The 21220-nt window shown below is 40.0% G+C and overlaps 1 protein-coding gene across 7 annotated transcripts in view; it reads right to left on the bottom strand.

Moving 5' to 3' along the window:
- LOC135113178 (GATOR complex protein Iml1-like) overlaps positions 1–21220 on the bottom strand; it is an 81721-nt gene that overhangs the window by 18282 nt on the left and 42219 nt on the right. For 6 of the 7 annotated variants that reach the window (XM_064028283.1, XM_064028285.1, XM_064028281.1 and 3 more), the window contains exons 21-29: positions 18974–19099; positions 17705–17785; positions 12106–12249; positions 7166–7347; positions 6331–6529; positions 5901–6000; positions 4706–4873; positions 2889–3046; positions 1848–2060 (exon numbers count right to left, since the gene is read on the bottom strand). In XM_064028283.1, coding sequence (XP_063884353.1) covers positions 1848–2060; positions 2889–3046; positions 4706–4873; positions 5901–6000; positions 6331–6529; positions 7166–7347; positions 12106–12249; positions 17705–17785; positions 18974–19099 — 1371 coding nt within the window. The remainder of the gene's footprint in view (positions 1–1847; positions 2061–2888; positions 3047–4705; positions 4874–5900; positions 6001–6330; positions 6530–7165; positions 7348–12105; positions 12250–17704; positions 17786–18973; positions 19100–21220) is intronic. The other variant, XM_064028286.1, reaches the window with a different exon arrangement.

Below are 21220 nucleotides of genomic sequence, written 5' to 3' on the forward strand. Positions count from 1 at the left end.
AAACAACTACAGACAAGTGCCCACAAACACAGGTGATAATTTACCTCTCACTGTACAAGAACTTGGCCCAGGCACACATGCAGCAGAGGAGTCACTTCCCTGGGCATGGAGTATGTTATATGCAACTAGACTCCCTGGCAGGCTACTATGGAGACTCCTATGATATTTAAGTAGGTCGGTGCGTACAGCTGGTAATGACTCACTTATCCCCCTAAAGCAACTGACCAGACTAACTGTATTCCCACCTCAGTCTCTGCCAGATATTACTGCATGCCTCAATACGTTCGTTCTAAGTGCTGGGTAATGACTAACTGTGGGAAAGTGTGCCAAACATGCTTCTGCTCTGCTGTTAAGGGTGGTGGGGTAATACAAGAAAGGGAGGGAGAGAGGGTGGCAACATACATACATACATACACCCACCCACTTGCTGCTCTACACCCAGCACTGGCTTATATGAATAAGATACTTCTCTTTTGGAAATTCTAATGATTAAATTAGAGTGGCTAGATGAATACTGATTACTTTATTATCAAGAGCAACTCTTCTAATAAATACTGGGTGAGACTCAAGGTGAATGGACAAGAGGAAGTTAGGAAATTTATGTGGGAAATAGGAGTGACTGCATGGATAAATATTATACTAGGAGCTTCAGGTTGGATAGGCTATGTGTCAGAGACATGTCCAAGTCTCATCCCTAGCCTGTCTTTCTTCTCATTTCTCTCTCCTTCCTTCATTCTTCTTCTCCCTCACTTCTTCTTTGTTTTATATCACGTTATCTCACTGCACACAATATCATAATCATCATCAGCAGTATCTATAATTTCACAACAGGAAAAATGCCTTCTATAACTGTAATAATAATAATAATGATAATAATATAAATAGCAATAATAATAATAATAATAATAATAATAATAATAATAATAATAATAATAATAATAATAATAATAATAAGAAGAAGAAGAAGAAGAAGAAGAAGAAGAAGAAGAAGAAGAAGTGGAAAACAACAACAACAAAAACAACTACAATAATAACAATAATAATAACAAGAAAAACATCACCACCACCACCATCACCACCACCACCACCACCACCACCACCACCACCACCAACAACAACAACAACAACAACAACAACAATACTCATAAACAATTTCTTAGTGATGCTGAAAATCCACACTGTATTCAGAAAAAAATAATAATAGTATAAAATAAGCCTAAAGTTATGATCTTATTCACTACTGACAGTCTGCACTCTCTCCACTCCTTTCTGCCACCCACCTGTCCACTCCATACCACCATATTTGTAGATAAAACTCAACTTTAGATATCGACAGTCTTTCCCTACCAGGCAGAGGGGCATGGTAAAACTCGGCCTTGAATATACATAGACAAATATACATAGACAGACTGTCCCCACCATGCTGAGATATAATGTACAAAATGGCCTAGGATATATGTAGACAGGTACATATGGACTGTCTTTCCCTGCCAGACAGTGATAGGGTAAAAATTAGTCTTGGATAAAAGTAGACAGATATATGTAGACATTCTTGCCCAACCAGGCTGAGGGGTAAAAATCAGAATTGAATATTTTTTTTATGTAGGAGGGGCACTGGCCAAGGGCAACAAAAATCCCCTACCCCCCAAAAAAAATATATACATAGGTATATGTAAACAGTCTTTCTCAATCAGGCAGAGACAAATAGTGTAAAAATAAATCTTGCATATACATACAGTCTTTCCCCACCAGGCAGAAATAAGGTAAAAACTGGCCTTGATATGCATAGACAGATATACGTAGATGGTCTTTCCCCACCAGGCTGAGAGAAGAGAAGACAGCATTACCTGGAAGAGATGCATGCGGCGGCCCCAGGTGTCTGCCGGGAACTGTGCAAAGGGCTCCGAGCCAGGCAGGGTGAAGCAGGAGACATTGAGGGGCACCAGAATGGGCCCACGAAGGGGGTCTGAGTTGCAGGAGTAAGGCAGGGCAAAGGGGTCACTTGGCACGGGGAAGAGGTGCAGCCCGCATGCCTGTGCCTTCCTCTGCCAGGTTACCATCTGTGGGGGATGTGAAGAGTGTGAGAGTGAAAGGTTGTTGTGGGTGTGATGATAGTATAAGTCTCTGTTGTCTTGGCTTACTGTGGTCATAATCACCCTAAATTTATTGGAAATCTCTGTTAACTAATATTTCTGTGACCATTTATCAATCTAATACATCATAAATCCATCTTATCTAGACTTGCTGTGGTCACTTATCATATGTTTACTGTCCATACTCCTGTAAGGCAGTCAGCTGCTGTCCTGCACAACTCTACACATCCACACAACTATTTCTGTGTTCGCCTCATCATAACCACACTCCTCTGGTGCCAGAACTCAATCAACTTTACTCACAGGTCCCATAGCATCCCTCTTACCTTTATCCTCTCTCCTATCCTCTTACCCTTATTTCTTCAGCTCTACTTTCCTCTTGGCCCTATTTCTTCATCTCTAATGTCTTACCTTATTTCTTCACCTCCAATGTCCCCTTAGCCCTATTTCTTCACCTTCAAAGTCCTGTGAAACTCTATTTCTTCAGGTCCAATATCACCTAAGCCCTATTTCTTAATATATATGTTCTTTCCCCTTATTTCTTCAGGTTCATTGTTGTTTAAGCTAATTTCTTCACCTATATTATCCCCTTAACTCTATTTTTCATATCTATCTTCTTAAGTCCTCTTTTTTTTATTTTTAATGTCCTCTAAACTCTATTTCTTCACCTACAATGTCTTCTAAGCCCTATTTCTTCACCTACACCACCACACACCCACCACACACACCACAACCACCAAGTCGGTCACAACAGTCCCTCTCCCTCCTCTAATTCCACACCAGCATCACACACACCAGGTCAGTCACAATGGTCCCCGTTGCACACAGCCACTGCACGATCAGTTCATATGCCTGCTGGGGGTGGAAGACCGAGTGGTACTTGATGTGGCCCCACTCAATGCGGTCACTCCGGTTGTTGCAGTCCAGGTCTAGGTGCCCTGTGTGGTACAGCTCTGCAGGAATGGGATACGGGGAATAGTATTATGGCTTGTGGTTTGGTTAAGTTAGGTTAGGTTAGTTTGTTTGCTAGTTTCGTTAATGCTTTCTTTGTGATTTAGTGTGTTTTTTCCTGATTACTAACTGTTCTGAGGTCTTTTCTTGCTTCAATGTCATCACTGAGCATCATACTATTGTGGTTTGTTGTGGTTAGGTTAGTTTGTTAGCTAGTTTAATTAGTTTAACATTTTCCCTGTGATATGACGTTTTTTTTTTTTTTCTAATTGCTAACCATTCTGAGGTGTTTCTTCTTGCTTCACTGCCATCTCTGAACATTAAAATATTGTGGTTTGTTGTGGTTAGGCTAGATTAGTTTGTTTGCTAGTATAATTAATGTTTTCCTTGTGATCTAGTGTGTTTTTTCTTAATTACTAACCATTCTGAAGTCTTTTTTTTTACTCCAGTCATCTCTGAGCATAATACAGGCTAAAAATTGTTAAATCTATTAGTTCAACTCTCTCTTTTTTCCTTCTTGTTGATGATTATCAAGCTTTTGTTGCTTCTAGTGATGTGAGGTGTTGCATGTTGCAGTGAAAGGGTTAATTATTTTGTTTTGTTGGTGTTTTTAGTTTGATGTGTGTGTTGCTGGTTTGTTGAGATTTTTTGTGTTTGTGTGTTGTTAGTTTGGTGCTGTGTGTGTGTTGTTGCTTGGGTAAGATTTTTGTGTCTGTTTGTTGTTAGTTTGATGTTGTGTGTGTGTTGTTGGTTGGTTAGTTGAGTTCCTTTTTTTTTCTTTTTTGTTTGTGTTGTTAGTTCAGCATGGCACTTTGGTTAATTTGTTGTTTTTGTGTATTAGTTTAGCATATCATTTAGATTAGTTAGATTATTCTGTTTGTGTGTTAGTTTAATATGTCCATCCATTTGTTTTGCTTGTGAGCTAGTTTATAAAGTTAGCTCAGTTAGTTTGTATGTTGTTGCTGCTTCTGTTATTTTGAGTAAAGGACAAAATTAGTTCACATGTAACTTTATAAACTCATAAATCAAATATCTCATAAGTCACAACCAACCTGTACCATTTTATGTATTAAGTGTTGAATAAATGAGTAAAAGAGAGCAAGTAAGTTTAAGCTGGTAAAAGTTAATGGGTGAGTAAATAAGAGATAGAGTAAATGAAAGAGTGAGCAAATGAGTGAATTAAATTTTGTGAATGAGTAGATGAAAGAATGAGTGAATGCATAAGAGTTAGTGAGTGAGTAAATGAAAGAATGAGTGACTGAGTAAACTAAAGATTGAGTGAATGAGTTAATGGAAGAATGAGCGAATAAGTAAATAGACGAATGAGTGAATAAATGGAAGAATGAGTAAATAAATGGAAGAATGAGTGAATCAGTAAGTGGAAGAATGTGTGAGTGAATAAATGAAAGAATGAATAAGTGGGAGAATGAGTGAGTGAGTAAACTGAAGAATAAGTGAATGAGTGAGTGAGCAAGGGGAAGAGTGAGTGAGTGAGAGAATGAAAGTGAGTGAGTAAATGGAAGGATGAGTTTGTGATTAAATGAAAATGAGTGAATGAAAGTGAGTGCATAAATGGGAGGAGGAGTGAATGAGTAAATGAAAGAGTAAGTGAGTGATGACTGATTAAACTTCCAAACAGACAGAGTGGAGACAAGACTCACTGAATCGGCCTCTACGGGGCATGGGCAGTGGCAAGTCGGCCTGGAGGAAGGTGGGGCAGGGTGGGGGTGTGGAAGGCACCTGGCGGGGGGGTGAGGGAAGGGGCTCCACCTCCACCTGGTGCCACTCACTGAGGAAGGAGAGTGGGTCGAGGCTCACCTGGTCTTGCTCTGGGGGAGGGGACATAATATAAGTTTCAGCAGCACAGTATGAGGTGGTTGACTACATGGAGTGTGGCTTCTATTTGAGAGTCACTGTCAAAATGTTACAGAAATAATGATCTGCTCTATGCTGTGTTTTTTCACCACCACAATCCACTCACCTGTCTGATCTATACAATATGTCTTGTTCTGATAGAGGGGGACATATGGACATAAGAACATCAAGGAAGCTGCAGGAAGCCATCAGACCTACACATGACAGTCCCTGTATGAAACATATCTGACTATTTCCACCTGTCATCTCCATCCATGAATTAATCTCATCTTCTTTGGAAGCTACTAATGACTCAGCACTAATAACCTGATTACCGAGTCTATTCCATTCCACTATCACTCTATTTAAGAACCAATTCCTACCCAATTTTTTTTTTAAATCTAACTTTATCAAGCCTGAAACCATTATTTCTTATCCTATCCTGATCACTGATCCTGAGAATTTTGATTACTGGTATATCACCCTAACATCCATAACATACAACTTTCAACAGTAATGTACAAGACAGTCAACAAACATTCATGCCTATGGAGGGAAACAAGAATTTTTATCTTCCTCCTCTTCTGCTCCCCCACACACCTTTGTTCCCGGTGACAAAGAAGTAGAGGAAGAGGCCGTGCACACAACTTTCAATAGCAAAGTATAAAACAATAAAAAGTATGGATGATAAACATATTCAAGCCTGTGGGGAGAACTGAGGACTAACTTCCTCTCCAAATCTTTTCATGATCTGCACTAACCTGTTCCCAGTGACTCAGAAGAAAAGGAACAACAGCAAAGTATGAGACAACTAACAGATATATGGAGTACAAACACTGAGAGAAATGAGGACTTTTGAGTTCCTCTCCATATCTCTTTATGATATGCCACAAACATCTGTTCCCAGTTATCAAGAAGTAGAGGAACAACAGCCCAGTATGTGACAATTAACACATATAGCAAGAAGTAATCCCATTTTCCTCTCTTGATGCCCCCACCAACCTTTATTCCCAGTGACAAAGAAGTAGAGGAAGAAGCCGTGCACGAAGGGGTGGTCTTTGTTCCCAGAGGCGTGGCAGATCAGCTCACTCTTCACCATTTTCTGCAGGCAACAGAAGAACACAAGCACAAGTGAATTAAGATTTATCTATGAGTTACATTCCTTCAAGATATGTCAATTAATAATCTAAAAACTTAATGCATTTTCCTATCTATCCATATACCAGGCCGACAATCCCACACACAGTGTCCCAGACAAAGCACCTCACACTCATACACACACTATTCACACTCTTAACCCTCTCTGCCCTTGGTGGAAAGGAACAATCTCATGGGCCATCCTACAAGTACACTCCCTTTCTTACTACATTTTTTTTTGTATGTGATCCCAATTCCCCTTCCAGCAGCCAATACCCATTCCCCCATGCCTCACTTGCAGGAGTTCCACAGCAGCAGTCTCCGAGGCAGCCCCCTCCACGTGGTCACACACCCAGGCTGTGGCGTCAGCAGCCACGAAGGTGAGGGACGGCAGGCAGGGCTGTCGCTGCAAGAGACACACACCCCTTGCTGGGTCCTTCATCACCTCAGCCACCTCCGCCAGTGTGGACCCCAGTGCTAGCTTCTTGTTCTCTCTGCAAATAAAACACAACCTCTGCTGCACTGCTGCTACTACTACTATTACTACTACTACTACTACTACTACTTGTACAACTGTGACAATTTTTAAGATTCATCCTCTGTCATACATATTCTATAAAACTGAAGTTGTAAATTAGAATAGATTCCTTCATTATTCTGTGAGGTCCACATCTAAACGCACAAAAATCTACCTTAATCTCTGTCATACTGCAGCTATTATTACTGTTACACACTGTTACAACTACTTGAAATGCCATAATGAGGTACTTTCAATATTCATATCCCTAAAACACTTACTGTAGCCTTAATAATAATATCATCTGTACTACCATGACTGTCTCCTCCTCCTCCTCCTTCAGTACACTCACATCTCTAAAATATTTACTGTAGCCTTACTATTACCCTTATTTACACCACTACAGCCATCTCTCTCTCTCTCTCTCTCTCTCTCTCTCTCTCTCTCTCTCTCTCTCTCTCTCTCTCTCTCTCTCTCTCTCTCTCTCTCTCTCTTCTAACATCTCCAGCACACTCACATCCCAAAATATTTACTGTACCCATAATAATACTCTCATGTGTATCTCTCTCTCTCTCTCTCTCTCTCTCTCTCTCTCTCTCTCTCTCTCACTCACCCCTCCTCCTTGGCCTCCTCCTCTGGCTCCACCAAGCTCTTCATCTCAGGAGGGTCGGTGTGCACCTCCCGCGCCGTGCCACTCTCAAACCGCAGCCTCTCCGACGCCCTGCTGCCTGCCCTTGGTCGTGGCCGCTCCAGCACCCGGTTACTTCCCAGCCTCTCCCGCACACCGCCAACACTCTACCACCACCACCACCATAACCACCCCACGCCACGCCACGCCAAGGGAAAGATGTGGCAGTTAGTGGATGTGTTGTTTAGTTTGGTTTATTGGTGTTTTTCTAATGTTTTGTATTTCTATAACTGTTCTATGCTTTATATTTTTATAACAGTTCTATGGTTCATGTTTTTATAATGTTTCTATGTTATCATTAGTATTCCTTTTTTTTTTGTATTCCTGAGTTATGACTACCTCTATTTATTTTTGGTATGATATTTGATTTATTTATTTTTTTTCATTTGTGACTCAAAAAAATGTTCTTTTTGTATGTACTATATTTTGTAGATTTTTATGGAGTATTGATAAGTATGATCATACCTATAATTTAATGTTATTATTATTATTATTTTCATTACTTGTTATTATTATTATGATTGTTGTTACTGTTACTGTTATTACACTCACTTATGAATGAGTCAGGATTATTGAAGGAATGCACTAAAAAGAACAAAAGCAAATAATGGTAATAATAATGATAATAATAGTAATGATAATAAATAAAAACAATACATACATTGCCTTGCTATTCCCACCCATTACTTCTCTCTTGAACTTTCTAAACAAACACAAGGATGCTACAGTAATAATGTCACCTATGCTGGAGACAGTTATGATAGAGTACAAAAAGATAAATGAATGAATAAACCATTAAGCCATTCAAATGCTACCTTCAAGGAACTAATAATAACAATAATAATAATAATATAATTAAGTATCTTGTAATTCATAATTGTTGGATATTGCTATGAGTGAAAAAAAAAAAAAATAAAAAATAAATAAATAAATAAAACAGAACAGTCACTCTGCTTTTATGAATGCTTTTCTCAATGGAAACTAAAAAATAATAAATTAAATAATAAATAGTTAAATAAATCAACAAAATCATAAATCAGCCTTTATGTCACTTGAATATGTTTATCACAGACAGCCAGCCAGCTACTGATAGAAAAATAGAATAAAATAAAACAAATAAATAAATAAATGAATATAAATTAATAATAATAATAATAATAATAATAATAATAATAATAATAATAATAATAATAATAATAATAATAATAAAAATAAAATAAAATAAAATAATAATAATAATAATAATAATAATAATAATAGTAATAATAATAACACGAGCCTGTATGTCAGTCAAATGCAGTTCTCACTGAGACTAATCAGCTACCAATGAAAATAAAGACAAATAAAAAAACAAAACAAAATAAAATAAAATAACAACAGGAGCCTTTATGCCACTGAGATGCCTTGCTCATGGACAGCCAGCCAGGCACAGCATCACAGCATACACACGCTCCTTTCTCTGGCAACTACAGCACAACACAAGCTGCTGAGTAAGGCAGCCAAACACGCCAGCTGACGCCACAACACTCCATGCTTCAGACGCCTACACTACGCGACTGCCCACCTCACTGCCTCACAACACTAGCGCACCGACTGACTGGCTGACTCAGTAGATAGTGGTAATAGGCTGAGTGATAAACAGCACGTACCATAATAAGTTGATGTGAAATAGTAGTGTATGATAGCTGACGTATGGGAGTAATGGACGGACTGATAAGTAGGTACCTCATTCTGACTGCCTGACACAACGGATAGCACAACTGAACTGACTGATAAGCAGCTCGTGTCATAAGCTGATGTAAAAAGGACTAGTATCTGGCACTTAATACTGGACTAATGGACTGGTTGATTATTGAATAGTTTGTCTCATACTGCATTACATAAAGCTGAAATTCAATCAAGTATCTGAACACTGACAAATAGAACTGATGAATCAATTAATAAGTATGTCATGTCTCATACTACATCAGGTTGTAGTAATAAATATCTTCAAATCAACACACAGGAACTAGAAGTATATCAACTAAAAATATATCCTGAAAAATAAACAAAACACACATTCTCAAAAATAAATAAAAGTGACAATGATTTTAAAAGTGTATTCCAAAAAAAAAATGAATAAGAAAACCAAGTGTAATCAATAAACATATTCTGGAAAATAAATAAAAAGTCCTGTGACATATAAACACAAATATATCTTAGAAAAAAAAAAACACTATACATACATCCTGGAAAAAAAAAAAAATAATAATAACAATAAAAATAAACAAAAATCTATATACACTTCATCCACATAAACACCCACAGCAAGAACAACAACTACTACTGCTACTACCACCACTACAAAACTTCACCATCCAAAACATTAACTCAAACCAACTCACACAACCTCACCAACCATACATACACACTACACAAGCACATCAACTCCCTGCAGCAGACTCTACCCTGCTACATCCAAGGAACACTGGTACCTACACCCAGACATTCACTACACCTCAGGCCTCGCCACTACACACACTCATGGTTAGCGGGTGAGTAACACACCACACTTCCAAATGCACTTCCACTGTTTTGTGTTTTCTCTTATCTTGTGCCATCTTGTTTACTTGGAATCTTTTGGTAGTGTAGTTTTATATACAGACTGAATGTATGATAAGGCCAGTACCACAGTAAACTCATAAACTCTATCCACCACATATAAAATGCCACAATACCACTCCTCAACCTGACCCTACCACAGTAACTCCTCTTGCCTCCACACACAGACCACAACACCACCAATCTTGGACCTAACCTAACCTGACCCAATAAAATCTGTCACACACACAAACCATAATTCCTTAAACCTAACCACACTTCTGCCTACCAAGCAAACTCTAGTCAATTCACATAAACCACTGTAATACCACTGAAACCTACCATACTCCTGCCTACCAATAAACTCTCTCATCACCACACGCAGACTACCACACCACCCCAATTGGACCCAACCATACTCTCCTGAGAGCCAATAAAACCTCTTGTCACCACATAATAAACACTCTTAAACCTCATCATACTCCTAACAACCAATAAACTCTCATCCCAACACACAGACCACTATAATACCACTTTTGGACCTCATCATACTCTCCTGACAGCCACAGACAACATGAAAGATCACAGGAAAACACAATGCACAGTGGAAACAAGTAAGGACGTGTTTCTTGCCTTCCAACCATGACTGTGCTCAACTAATCCCCTCAAGAGCACTAAGGTACTTGTGCACTAACGCCCACCACAGCCCAGGAAGGCAAACACAGATGGCCACTACTGCACTGAGGAAGTCTAGTTGTGTTCCCATAATAAGCCTTGTTTCCACACACGTCTTTTGGTGTGTTTTTGTTAGTGCTTTAAGCTAAGTTTCCCTCTGTACCAACCCATGTGTGTACTTATATCTGCACACTCTATATCTATGTTTTTTAACAGAATGATGTACGTATCTACATTACAAAATCATAAACATGATATTTGCATACATACACATCTGGATTCCAGAGTTTAGATACCCAATGCATCCAGAGAAACTGACATATATACGTATCTACATCACAAAATACATGAATGTGATATTTGTATGTACATTTGGTTCCTGCGTCTTGATATCCCAAGTATCGCTAGTGTGTGCAATGTTTTCAAGTCTCTATTTCTCTCTCACATATGCACACATACATAACACCACAAAACTAATACAAATATAGACCAAATCACTTCATAACACAGCCCTGCCTCTTTCCACAAGCCTGAGGTGACATCCTGGGAACTCAAATGTTAAAAAGGCAACCAAAACAAATGGTGATACAACAAAATAAAGGACTACTGTTTTGTCGCAATGCACGGGGCTCTATGGTACACAAGGCTCTATAATATACAAGTCTATTTTCTCTGCTGCATGTGGTGTGAGATACAAGGATGGATGGCTGGGAATTTCTCCTCTGGGTGCTATGCTCTATACCTGTCTGTCTGTCTGTGGCTGAGTTGATACCCATTTCTTTGTCTCTCCAAGTAAACATCACATCTCTCTATCTGTCTGTTACTCTGAATGAAGACATGTCTGTCTGTCTCTCCAGCTAAACTATCCAACTATCTATCTGTCTGTGGCTGAGTTGGCACCTGTCTATTTGTCACTCACTGTCTTGCTTCATTACAAACCTGTCTATTTGTCTGACACTTTAATGTAACACGTCTGTCTGTCTGTCTGTCTGCCACTCAGGGTCTAGCCACCTGCTTACCTGTCTGTTATTAATCTAATACCTCTTTGTCTCTGTCACTCACTATCTAGCTTCATTACACACCAGTTTAACTGTCTCAGTCACTCCAACACCTGTCTCAGTCACTCATGCCAGCTACACTACACAATTATATCCCATCTATCTGTCTCTGTCACTCTAGCACTTGTTTGTCTTTTAGTCTCTCACCTGTTCCTGTCTGTTATTCTACACCTTTCTAAACACCTGTCAGTCCATCTGTCACCCACTGTCCCAGTCACTCTTCATCTGCACAACACACCTCTCCCTATCACTGTCACCTGCATCTCTCCACACACACAGTCATGTGTGCCAGTCATTATTTACCTTTCCTGTCTGTCTGTCTGTCATTCCCTATTTCAGTCACTCTCTTACTCTTCCTGCCTGTCCATCTGTCACCCCCTATCCCAGTCACTCCTCATCTACATGACACACTTCTCCCTGTCACTGCCATCTGTACCTGTCATTCTTTGCCTTTCCTGTCTATCTGTCGCTCCCTATCCCAATCACTCCTCATCTACACAACACACACCAGTCACTATCACCTGTCCCCCCTGCCCCTGGAGTCAGCTGTACCTGGCCACTGGACCCGGCAGCAGCGGTGGCGGTGAAGGGCGTGGTCACAGTGAAGATGGTGCCTGAGGAGGGGAGGCTGGGCGCTGCCAGACTGTGGCGACGCCCAAACACCCCCCCGCCCTTGGCACCCCCTCCCCCCACCTTCTGCAAGGCAACTCAAACTAAGCCAAGGGAGGCAACACATGCTCACCTGCAGACAACTAAAGAAGCTACATGATTCAAATGAAAAGGAAAGTAAAGTATAGTATAGTATAGGACAGCTCTGAAAAAATTGGGGGAAAAGTAATAAGAGTTCTATAGCTTACATTCACAGAGCAAAGGAGTGGTGATGTGTGACATGTGGCTGGGAATGACAAAAGTTCCTCTCAACACCCACATATATTTATCTGTGGTTAATGTTTTGTTTAGTCTGGTCAGAGAAATATATGTGACTCTCCCAGGACTAAACCATGTCTTTATCATGGTGCAGTGGTGACCAGCCTCAGTTCTCTCTCTCCTTCTTTCCATCACACAGACAGAAGGATGCTACTTATATGAGAAAAAGGAGTGAGCAGTAAATCTTCTCATCTGCATTACTAAGAATATTCAGTCAGTATGTCTTGCATTTTCACAGCAATAAGACAAAATTTGGGAATAAAAATAACACCTACTTACATACTTGAGGAAATGGAGTGAGCAGTAAATTGTCTCATCCATATTATTAAAATAATTTGTCTATCTATCTGTCTGTCATGTATTTTCACAGCAATAAGACTGAACTTGGGAATAAAAATAACACCATGTAACATGGAATGGTCAATAACTTGCATTAAAAACAAGTCTTGCCCTATTCCTGACATGTATGCATTCCTATGTCTTTCCTTCCCTCTGTGGTAGAGGAGTGGTAGCCTGGCTGCACACTCCATGGTCAGGTCTGGAGATGTTACTTTATTCCCTGTGTATATGTACAAGGTGACTGAGAGGGATGGAGTGAGAAGACTAGGAATCTTCTCCATATTTTGATGACTCACTTGAAGAGATTCTAAGCCTGGCACATAGACAGACAGATGAATAAGAAGACACTTCTCTAATTTTGGGTATTCATTTTGACTCTGTTCTTTAGAGATTGGCACCATCGGTGGAACTTTCTTTCTACCTTCATTTGTAGCCTTGGCCAGAGCCCCTCTTACATAAAAAAAAAAAAAAAAAAAAGACAGATAGATGGATGGATAGACAGATGGATATTTTACACACACGAAATTGAGGAAGAAAAAGATGAGTATCACAACAGATCAAGCCAGTCATAACACACACTGATAAAGACACAGTTCAGCAGATACAGCCAAACAACGCTGCCCTGAGAAAGCCACACATTTCTCTCTGAACATGAGGCACTGATGGGCAGTCAGGCAGGAGGACAGGCAGGCAGCACACACCACCACTCCCTGCCACTGTGACACATAACCAGCGCTGAGCCTCACCACCAGGGCAGTCACCACTGAGAGCAACACCCACAGAAAGGTTATTTAGCAGTGGACTTCTGGTAAAAGTTAACAGAAGTACAATAGTGGGGTTGTAGTATTCAGCTGTGGTTGGATCTTGATGCAAAACAAGAGCTATGACTACTGAAGAAATGAGAGACAGGAGTACAAAGAAATATGGAAAAAAAAAAAAGGGGGGGGGCAGCCTCTGTACTGATAAAAGAAATGTTACCCTACTTGGCAGCCACTGTTAGCTACATCTAGTCAAAATATTAATGGTAATCCTACTGCAAACAATTGATGTTAGCTAAGTTTTGCACTCATTCTGGCTTGGATTAGCATGAAGCAGGAACTCATCTTGTTGACATGAATGATCCAGCAGAAAACTGTTATCTGTGTGAGTCTATGACTGCTACAGCTCCAACTCAAGCTTAATGCAAGTGTTTGGAGCATGTTTACAGTTTAATAGAAGCCAATCGTGGCAAAGATGGGTAACTAACAAGCTTAATAGGAATGTTTGGTGCAAGTTTATAGTTTGACAGATGCCACTGCCAGCTAAGAGTGATTGGGAATTAAATATGTTCAGTGTCTACAATATTATCTTCAACCTTTTCACTACACAATAAATTTTCTCCTTTAATGTCCTATAACTTTTCAGACACTATTTTTGTGCCAGGCTCTCAAAAAAAAAATTTCTAGAGTACTAACACAAAATGAACTCAGTCTTCCCTCTTCCCTCTCCTCATTGCAAATGGTTTTTACAGTGCTAGGAAGTATAAGGAAGGATGATCATAGCAACAAAAGTTAAATAATTTGTTCATGGATACTCATATTAAATAGATTTCAACACTCTAGCATTTAAATGGCTAATAATGTGCTTGAGTGAAGAGTAATTTCATGACTGAGTACTAGTTAAATATGAAATGTTAAGTGCTGTATTGCTATATGTATTATGTAAGTTGTTTATAGTTACTTAAATTAGGTAAGTGTCAACACTCTTAGCATTCAAATGGCTAAGTGATGGTTGAGTCTGTGAGTGAGTAGCTAAATGTAAAATGTTTAGTGTTTGTAGTTTTATGTTTATTCAGTAAGACTGTTTAATATTACTCATATAAGACAAGACATGTTACACTGTCAGTGGCACTCAAACTGGTTAATTAAAAGTGTTATCTCTGCAATCAAGTAGTTAAATATGAAGTTTTTAGTCAATATCATCATCATCATCATTATTATTACTGCTATTATCATTCTTTTCCCTGTTCTTGTTCTTGTTCTCCATCCTACTACTACTACTACTACTACTACTACTACTACTACTATTGTTTAAAGTTACTCAAATTAGACAAGATGTGTTATATTGTCAGTGGCACTTGAATTGGTTAATAGTATTTATATAATGAAGGTTTAATCTGCAATCAAATAGTTAAACATACACAAATTTTTTTGTCAATATTATTATTAACATTACTGTCATTACTATGTATTGTCATTACTATTATCATTCCTTGTTCTTTTTTCATATTATTACTACTGCTGATATTATCATCATTCATTTAAAAATAACATGTTTTCTGTTTTTCATTACAAGTCATCATTACTGTGGCTGATTCCTGCTTCATAACCAAGCACCTTCACTACGGCTTGTGAGCAAGTTACTGCTGCTACAACACTCTATCACTGCAACTATTGTTCAGTGACACTAGACAAAATCCATCTGGCTACTCTCAAAACTTCATGAAAGAGAAGGTGTTATGTACAGGATGCTGGGGAATGTTTGGAAGTGTGGCCCTTGAGAGAGAGAGAGAGAGAGAGAGAGAGAGAGAGAGAGAGAGAGAGAGAGAGAGAGAGAGAGAGAGAGAGAGAGAGAGAGAGAGAGAGAGAGAGAGAGAATCACACCTCCAGCCATAAATATGCAGCAAAACAATTCATCCTACCAAATCCAAAGAAATCCCCAGGCATAAATGAAATAACATAAGAGAGAATACATTTGCTATTGCACTGCTAATCTTCAATCAGTTCTTGTATTCTTATGTCACTGAAATGCTCTCTTTATTTTTTGGTTCTCTGGCCAATCTTTATAAGTTCCTGCATTCTTGTGTCACTGGTATGTTTTTATTGATTTTTTTGGTTCTCTGGCCATTGTTTTTTATGTTAAGATATCTATGCCTCTGGTCAAAACAATTATTACTACTATTATCATTGGTATTTGTTTTAGTGTCACCTTAAAACATGGCTGGAAATCACCTCTCTCTCTCTCTCTCTCTCTCTCTCTCTCTCTCTCTCTCTCTCTCTCTCTCTCTCTCTCTCTCTCTGGGCCCACACTCCCCACACCCCCCTCAGATGCTGCCACCACTACACCTCAGCAGTACCAGTGTAACTATGTATGACCCATCCAGCTTTACTTGGCAGGCAAGCCCTGCCCTCCTCTCTCTCTCTCTCTTCTTGGCCACATCACTTAAGGCTGGATTATTAACCTGCCAATTTTTGTTTAAGGGACTAGATGTATTCTAAACTGTACCATTGAATGCAGTTTTTCAAAAGGGTAATTCTTCTTGAAGTATTGACAATGGTTATAATTAATGCAGTTTTATTATATGGTTGATTCTTTCTTGATGTGTCAATAGCAATACTTAATGCTTTTTTTTTTATACGGGTTATTCTTAGATATAAAGTACAAAGGGAAAGGAAAGTGTTTAATGATCTGGTGTTCATTCTTTGACACAGCAGCAGTGGTTTGAAAAAGGGAATGCAGGTGACTGGTAGGGGACAGACGAAGAGGACAGAGTACAGGGCTTACCCATCAGGTTATTATGAACAGACCACAGTAGTAGCAGCAGTGCACGTCCAGAAGTGAGTGTACATTGCCAATACAGAGTGAAGGGAACTCCCCACACCACCCTTCACAGGCCTTACAAGAGTGGTGTGCTGGTCTGTGTCTGAGGCATTGCAGGTGTCTCTTTTGGAGTGAGGCAAGCAGAAGATTGGTAAACACTGACCTGTAACTTATCTTGGCTTGGGAAATATCAAAATTATCTCTGTGTAACTTAGGAAAAAAAAAAAAAAAAAAGTAGCATTAACTTTACTGGGCTTTGGAATATGGAGTAGGATGGCCGATTCTTTCTCTACTGCCTTCATCTCATCTGACTGAGTCATCATTTGTTCTCTTGAACTACCTAATAGTTTTGTTCCTCCTCTATGTAGTGGTTCTAGAGACTTGTAAGACCAACAAACTCCAAACATGCCTTTCTTATTTAATTCTTTTCAGCCAAATTCAAACACTGCTTCCTCATTTCATTGTTACCACCTTTGACATTACTTCTTCACTTCATTACTTCCTACCACCTTCAAATATTATTTCCTCATCTAATTGTTTCCTACCAAATTCAAACACTGCTTTCTCATTTCACTGTTTTCCACCTCCAAAACATTACTTCCTCATTTCACTGTTCCCCACCAAATTCAAACACTGCTTTCTCATTTCATTGCTTTCCAAAACACTGCTCCCTCAATGCCATTTGTTGCTTGCCTCATTACTGCAGGGAGTGCCTCATTTGGACTATGGAGGCCATGGCAGACCAGGACACAAGTCAGGTCTTCCCCTCACCAGCATGCCGAGACACAGATGACCTTGCATGGACCAGTGAGGGTGAGTGTGGCTTGTTCATACTTCCACTACAGAACATATACAAGAATGAATTTTGTACAGGTGTGTGCTTTGTATGTTTATATATACATGTCAGTGTAAGGACCATAATCTGAAACACTTCTGTGCTGCACCTCCACTAATTTCAAAGGACTTTAGTTGAAGTTGCACTGGTTTCTGAGGTATTTTTATGGTTGTAGTGATGGATTAACTAGATTTCTACACTATCAACAGGAGAAACAGGCATGAGAACCTGGCTAATCATCTCTGTGGCCTTCGAAAACAGTTGTGGTGAGAGAGCACAGCATTTCAGAATATGAGCATTAGAAACACACACACACACACACACACACACACACACACACACACAAACACTAGCACCCAAGGGAGCCATGACCTGAGTAAGAAGCCGTCACCACTGAGTGTTAGAAGCAAGGTGGTGATGGTGGTGGAGGTGATGGGAAATGCACGGCTGCCACTCCCTCCCATTACTCACCCGGGACTTGCGTGCATTGACCGGCTTCTTGAGGCGGTGCACAGTGATCTCCAGGAACCTGAGGAAGCCTTCTATTGTCTCCTGCACATTGGAAGAAAGAGTGTTAATGGTCTTCTTCAATAAGTTATCTGAGAAATGCTTTTGGTGTGCTCAGAGTGGACGGTGAAAGTAATGAGATTTGAGTAATTAATTTGGAATATCAATTAAGATAAGTAAATGTAATATGTTAATAATCCTTTTTCTTTTTTTCTTTTTTTTTTTTAGTAATTTAGTTGTGAAGTGCTTTTAGTGATGAAAGTAATGAGATTTGAGTAATAGATTTGGAATGTCTGGTGAAGGTAAGCAAATATAACTTGTTGATAATCCTTTTTGTTTTAGTAATTTAGTTGTGAAATACTTATGATGTGCTCAGAATAGATGATGAAAGGAATGAGTCTTTATAAATTATTTAGAATACCTAGTACATATGAATAAATGAAATGTGGAGTGGGTGAGTGGATCAAAAGTAGCACCCTGAGACAAAATTGCAGATGAGAGACTGATGAGAGTACAGGTATACGAGTATAAATATATGACACCATATAATATGATGTGGTAGGTACAACAAAAGGAACTCAAGTGAAATGAAAGGAAAGAGGTGAATGAATAAAAAGTAATGCAAAGACAGGAATAAATCAAGGCTTTTCTGTCACAACCACTCTCCTGATGACATCTTAAAGAACAAACACCAGGAATTGGTAGAAAGACACACAAAAAACAAATGAAATAAGCAATAGATATAAGATAATTCAATATGATGGCTAAAACAAAAAGAATGAAAAAACTACACTACCAACACACACACACACACACACACACACACACACACACACACACACACACACACCCAACCTTAGAAAAGAGATAAGAAAGGGATGACATGATCGCACTCTACAGAATGCTGAGTGGAATGGAAACACTGGATTGGAAAGATCTGTTTGTACTGAATGAAAGAAAAGCAAGAGGGCATAGAAGGAAACTAAAAGCAACCACCTTCTCAAGGGACATAAAGAAGTTTTGCTTCCTTCATAGAAGCACAGGAACATGGAATGGACTAGTGGGGGATGTGGTCAGTGCACTGATTATTTATGATTTTAGGAAAAAGCTGGATATGAATAGTTATGGAGATGCAATAGTACAAGCTTAGCTCCTCTCCCATATGTCACAACTAGGTAAATACAACCAGGTAAACACACACACACACACACACACACACACAAAGAGACACACCTGCTGCTCATCCAGGCTGGGTTTCCCATAGATGTCAGTCAGCGTGTCAGTCTCCAGGATGGACCGTGTGGGGACTCGGAAGCAGTCGCCCACCAGCAGCACTCGGAACCGCCAGAACTTGAGGGGCTGCAGAGTGAGTCGTGTGGAGACTTACAGTCTGATGTCATGACAGGGACTACTATTTATAAAATGGTTACTGATGCAAAGAACAAGGAGATTATAAGTCTCTCTCTCTCTCTCTCTCTCTCTCTCTCTCTCTCTCTCTCTCTCTCTCTCTCTCTCTCTCTCTCTCTATTTAGTATGATTGAATGTTCAAGTCACTACTTATGAATACAATTACTGATACATAGAACAGACAGAAGATTATAAGTCTCTCTCTCTCTCTCTCTCTCTCTCTCTCTCTCTCTCTCTCTCTCTCTCTCTCTCTGTCTTCCTCTATTTAGTATGATGAATGCTCAAACTACCACTTAGGAATACAATTAACAAGAAGCTTATAAGTTACTCCATCTTCTATTTAGCATGATGAGCATCCAAACTACCACTTATGAACATGATTAATAATATAAATAAAAAGATAAGTTGTCAATGTCTCTCTGTTTAGTATTAGGAATGTTAGTAAGGAAAATTTATCAAGAAAACTTAAGGTACAGTATTTCTCTTTTTACACAAGATATGGGGACTTCCAGGCATCATGCAGACACAATATTATTACTAATAATAAAATTCTCTCTCTCTCTCTCTCTCTCTCTCTCTCTCTCTCTCTCTCTCTCTCTCTCTCTCTCTCTCTCTCTCTCTTCTCCTTTTTTCCCTCCCCTTTCCCCTTCTCTCTCTACCCTTTTGCCTTCTCTCCCTCCCCTTTCACCTTCTCTCCATACCCTTTTTCATTCTCTGCCCTCCTCCCCCTTCCTCTCCCTTGTCCCTTATCTCTGACAGATAAGGGGGAGATGATATGGAGGGAGGTTTGAGACAAGATGAAAGAAAAAGGGAGAGGAAAGGAAATAGAGGAAGTATCAATTCCTCTCCTCATTTCATTTCTCAACTGACTGTCTTCAGCCTCTCTCTCACTGCTGCAATGTTGCAGCTCTTGCTATCTTCTACTGCTATTTTCATGCTAACTGCTCTTCTGATCTTGCTAACTGCATGTCTCCCCTCCTCCCGCCGCCTCGCTGCACAAGACTTTCTTCTTTCTCTCACCCCTATTCTGTCAACCTCTCTAATACAAGAGTTAACGAGAGCTCTTTGAATTCTTTCAAGAGGGAGGTTTCAAGACACTTATCCTGTTTTTTAATTATTCTATCTGACACCTCTATGGGAACTGGCAGGAACTGGTTAGGTTAGGTTAGGTTAGGTTAGGGTCTTTCTTTTTATTAAAAATTCTTGTTGCTCTTGGGTAGTGACCCTCTTACATCACACACACACACACACACACACACACACACACACACACACACACACACACACACACACACCAGCTTCCTTGAATTCATCCACAGCCACCTGGACAAGTGAAACACCTCTCTAGCTGTTGCTTTTGTGGACTTCAAAAAAAGCCTTTGATCTTGTTGATCACATTGTTGTTGTCAGCAAGGCAATAAGTCTGGGTCTCCCTCCTAACCTGGTAGCGTGGCTAGCCAACTTCCTCACAGGGAGGCATCAGGCTGTTCACTATCAGGACTCTGTCTCTAATTTCCAACAGCTGACATGCGGGGTCCCCCGGAGGACCAAGATGGGTCCTCTATGCTTCCTCCTCCTCATTAACGATGCCCTCACTGACACCCCCCATTGCTGGAAGTATGTGGATGACTGCACCGTGGGCATCCCAGTTTCCACCAAGAACCCGGACTACTCGCCACTGCAAGCAATTCTGGAGCGACTGCAGACGTGGACGGAGGAGAGCAGGATGACCATCAACCACAGCAAAACTGTGGTGATGCATTTCTGTACCTCCTCTGTACCAGTGCCCCCTCCCCAACTCACAGTGGGCCCTCATCCCCTCCAGGTGGTCCGATGTGCCAAGCTTCTCGGAGTCACGGTGGACGACCAGCTGACCTGGAAGCAGCATGTTGCCAGCACCGTAAGATCAGCTACCTACAGGCTGTACATGCTGCGCAGACTCAGGTCGCTGGGGACGCCGACAGATGAGTTAAGGGGGGTGTACCTCACCTTCATCATCCCCAAACTCATGTATGCCTCCCCAGTGTGGTTCTCCTCCCTCACACACACTCAACAGCCACAGCTAGAAAGTGT

This window comes from Scylla paramamosain, chromosome 25, assembly GCF_035594125.1.
Source record: "Scylla paramamosain isolate STU-SP2022 chromosome 25, ASM3559412v1, whole genome shotgun sequence".
Lineage (NCBI taxonomy): Eukaryota > Metazoa > Arthropoda > Malacostraca > Decapoda > Portunidae > Scylla > Scylla paramamosain.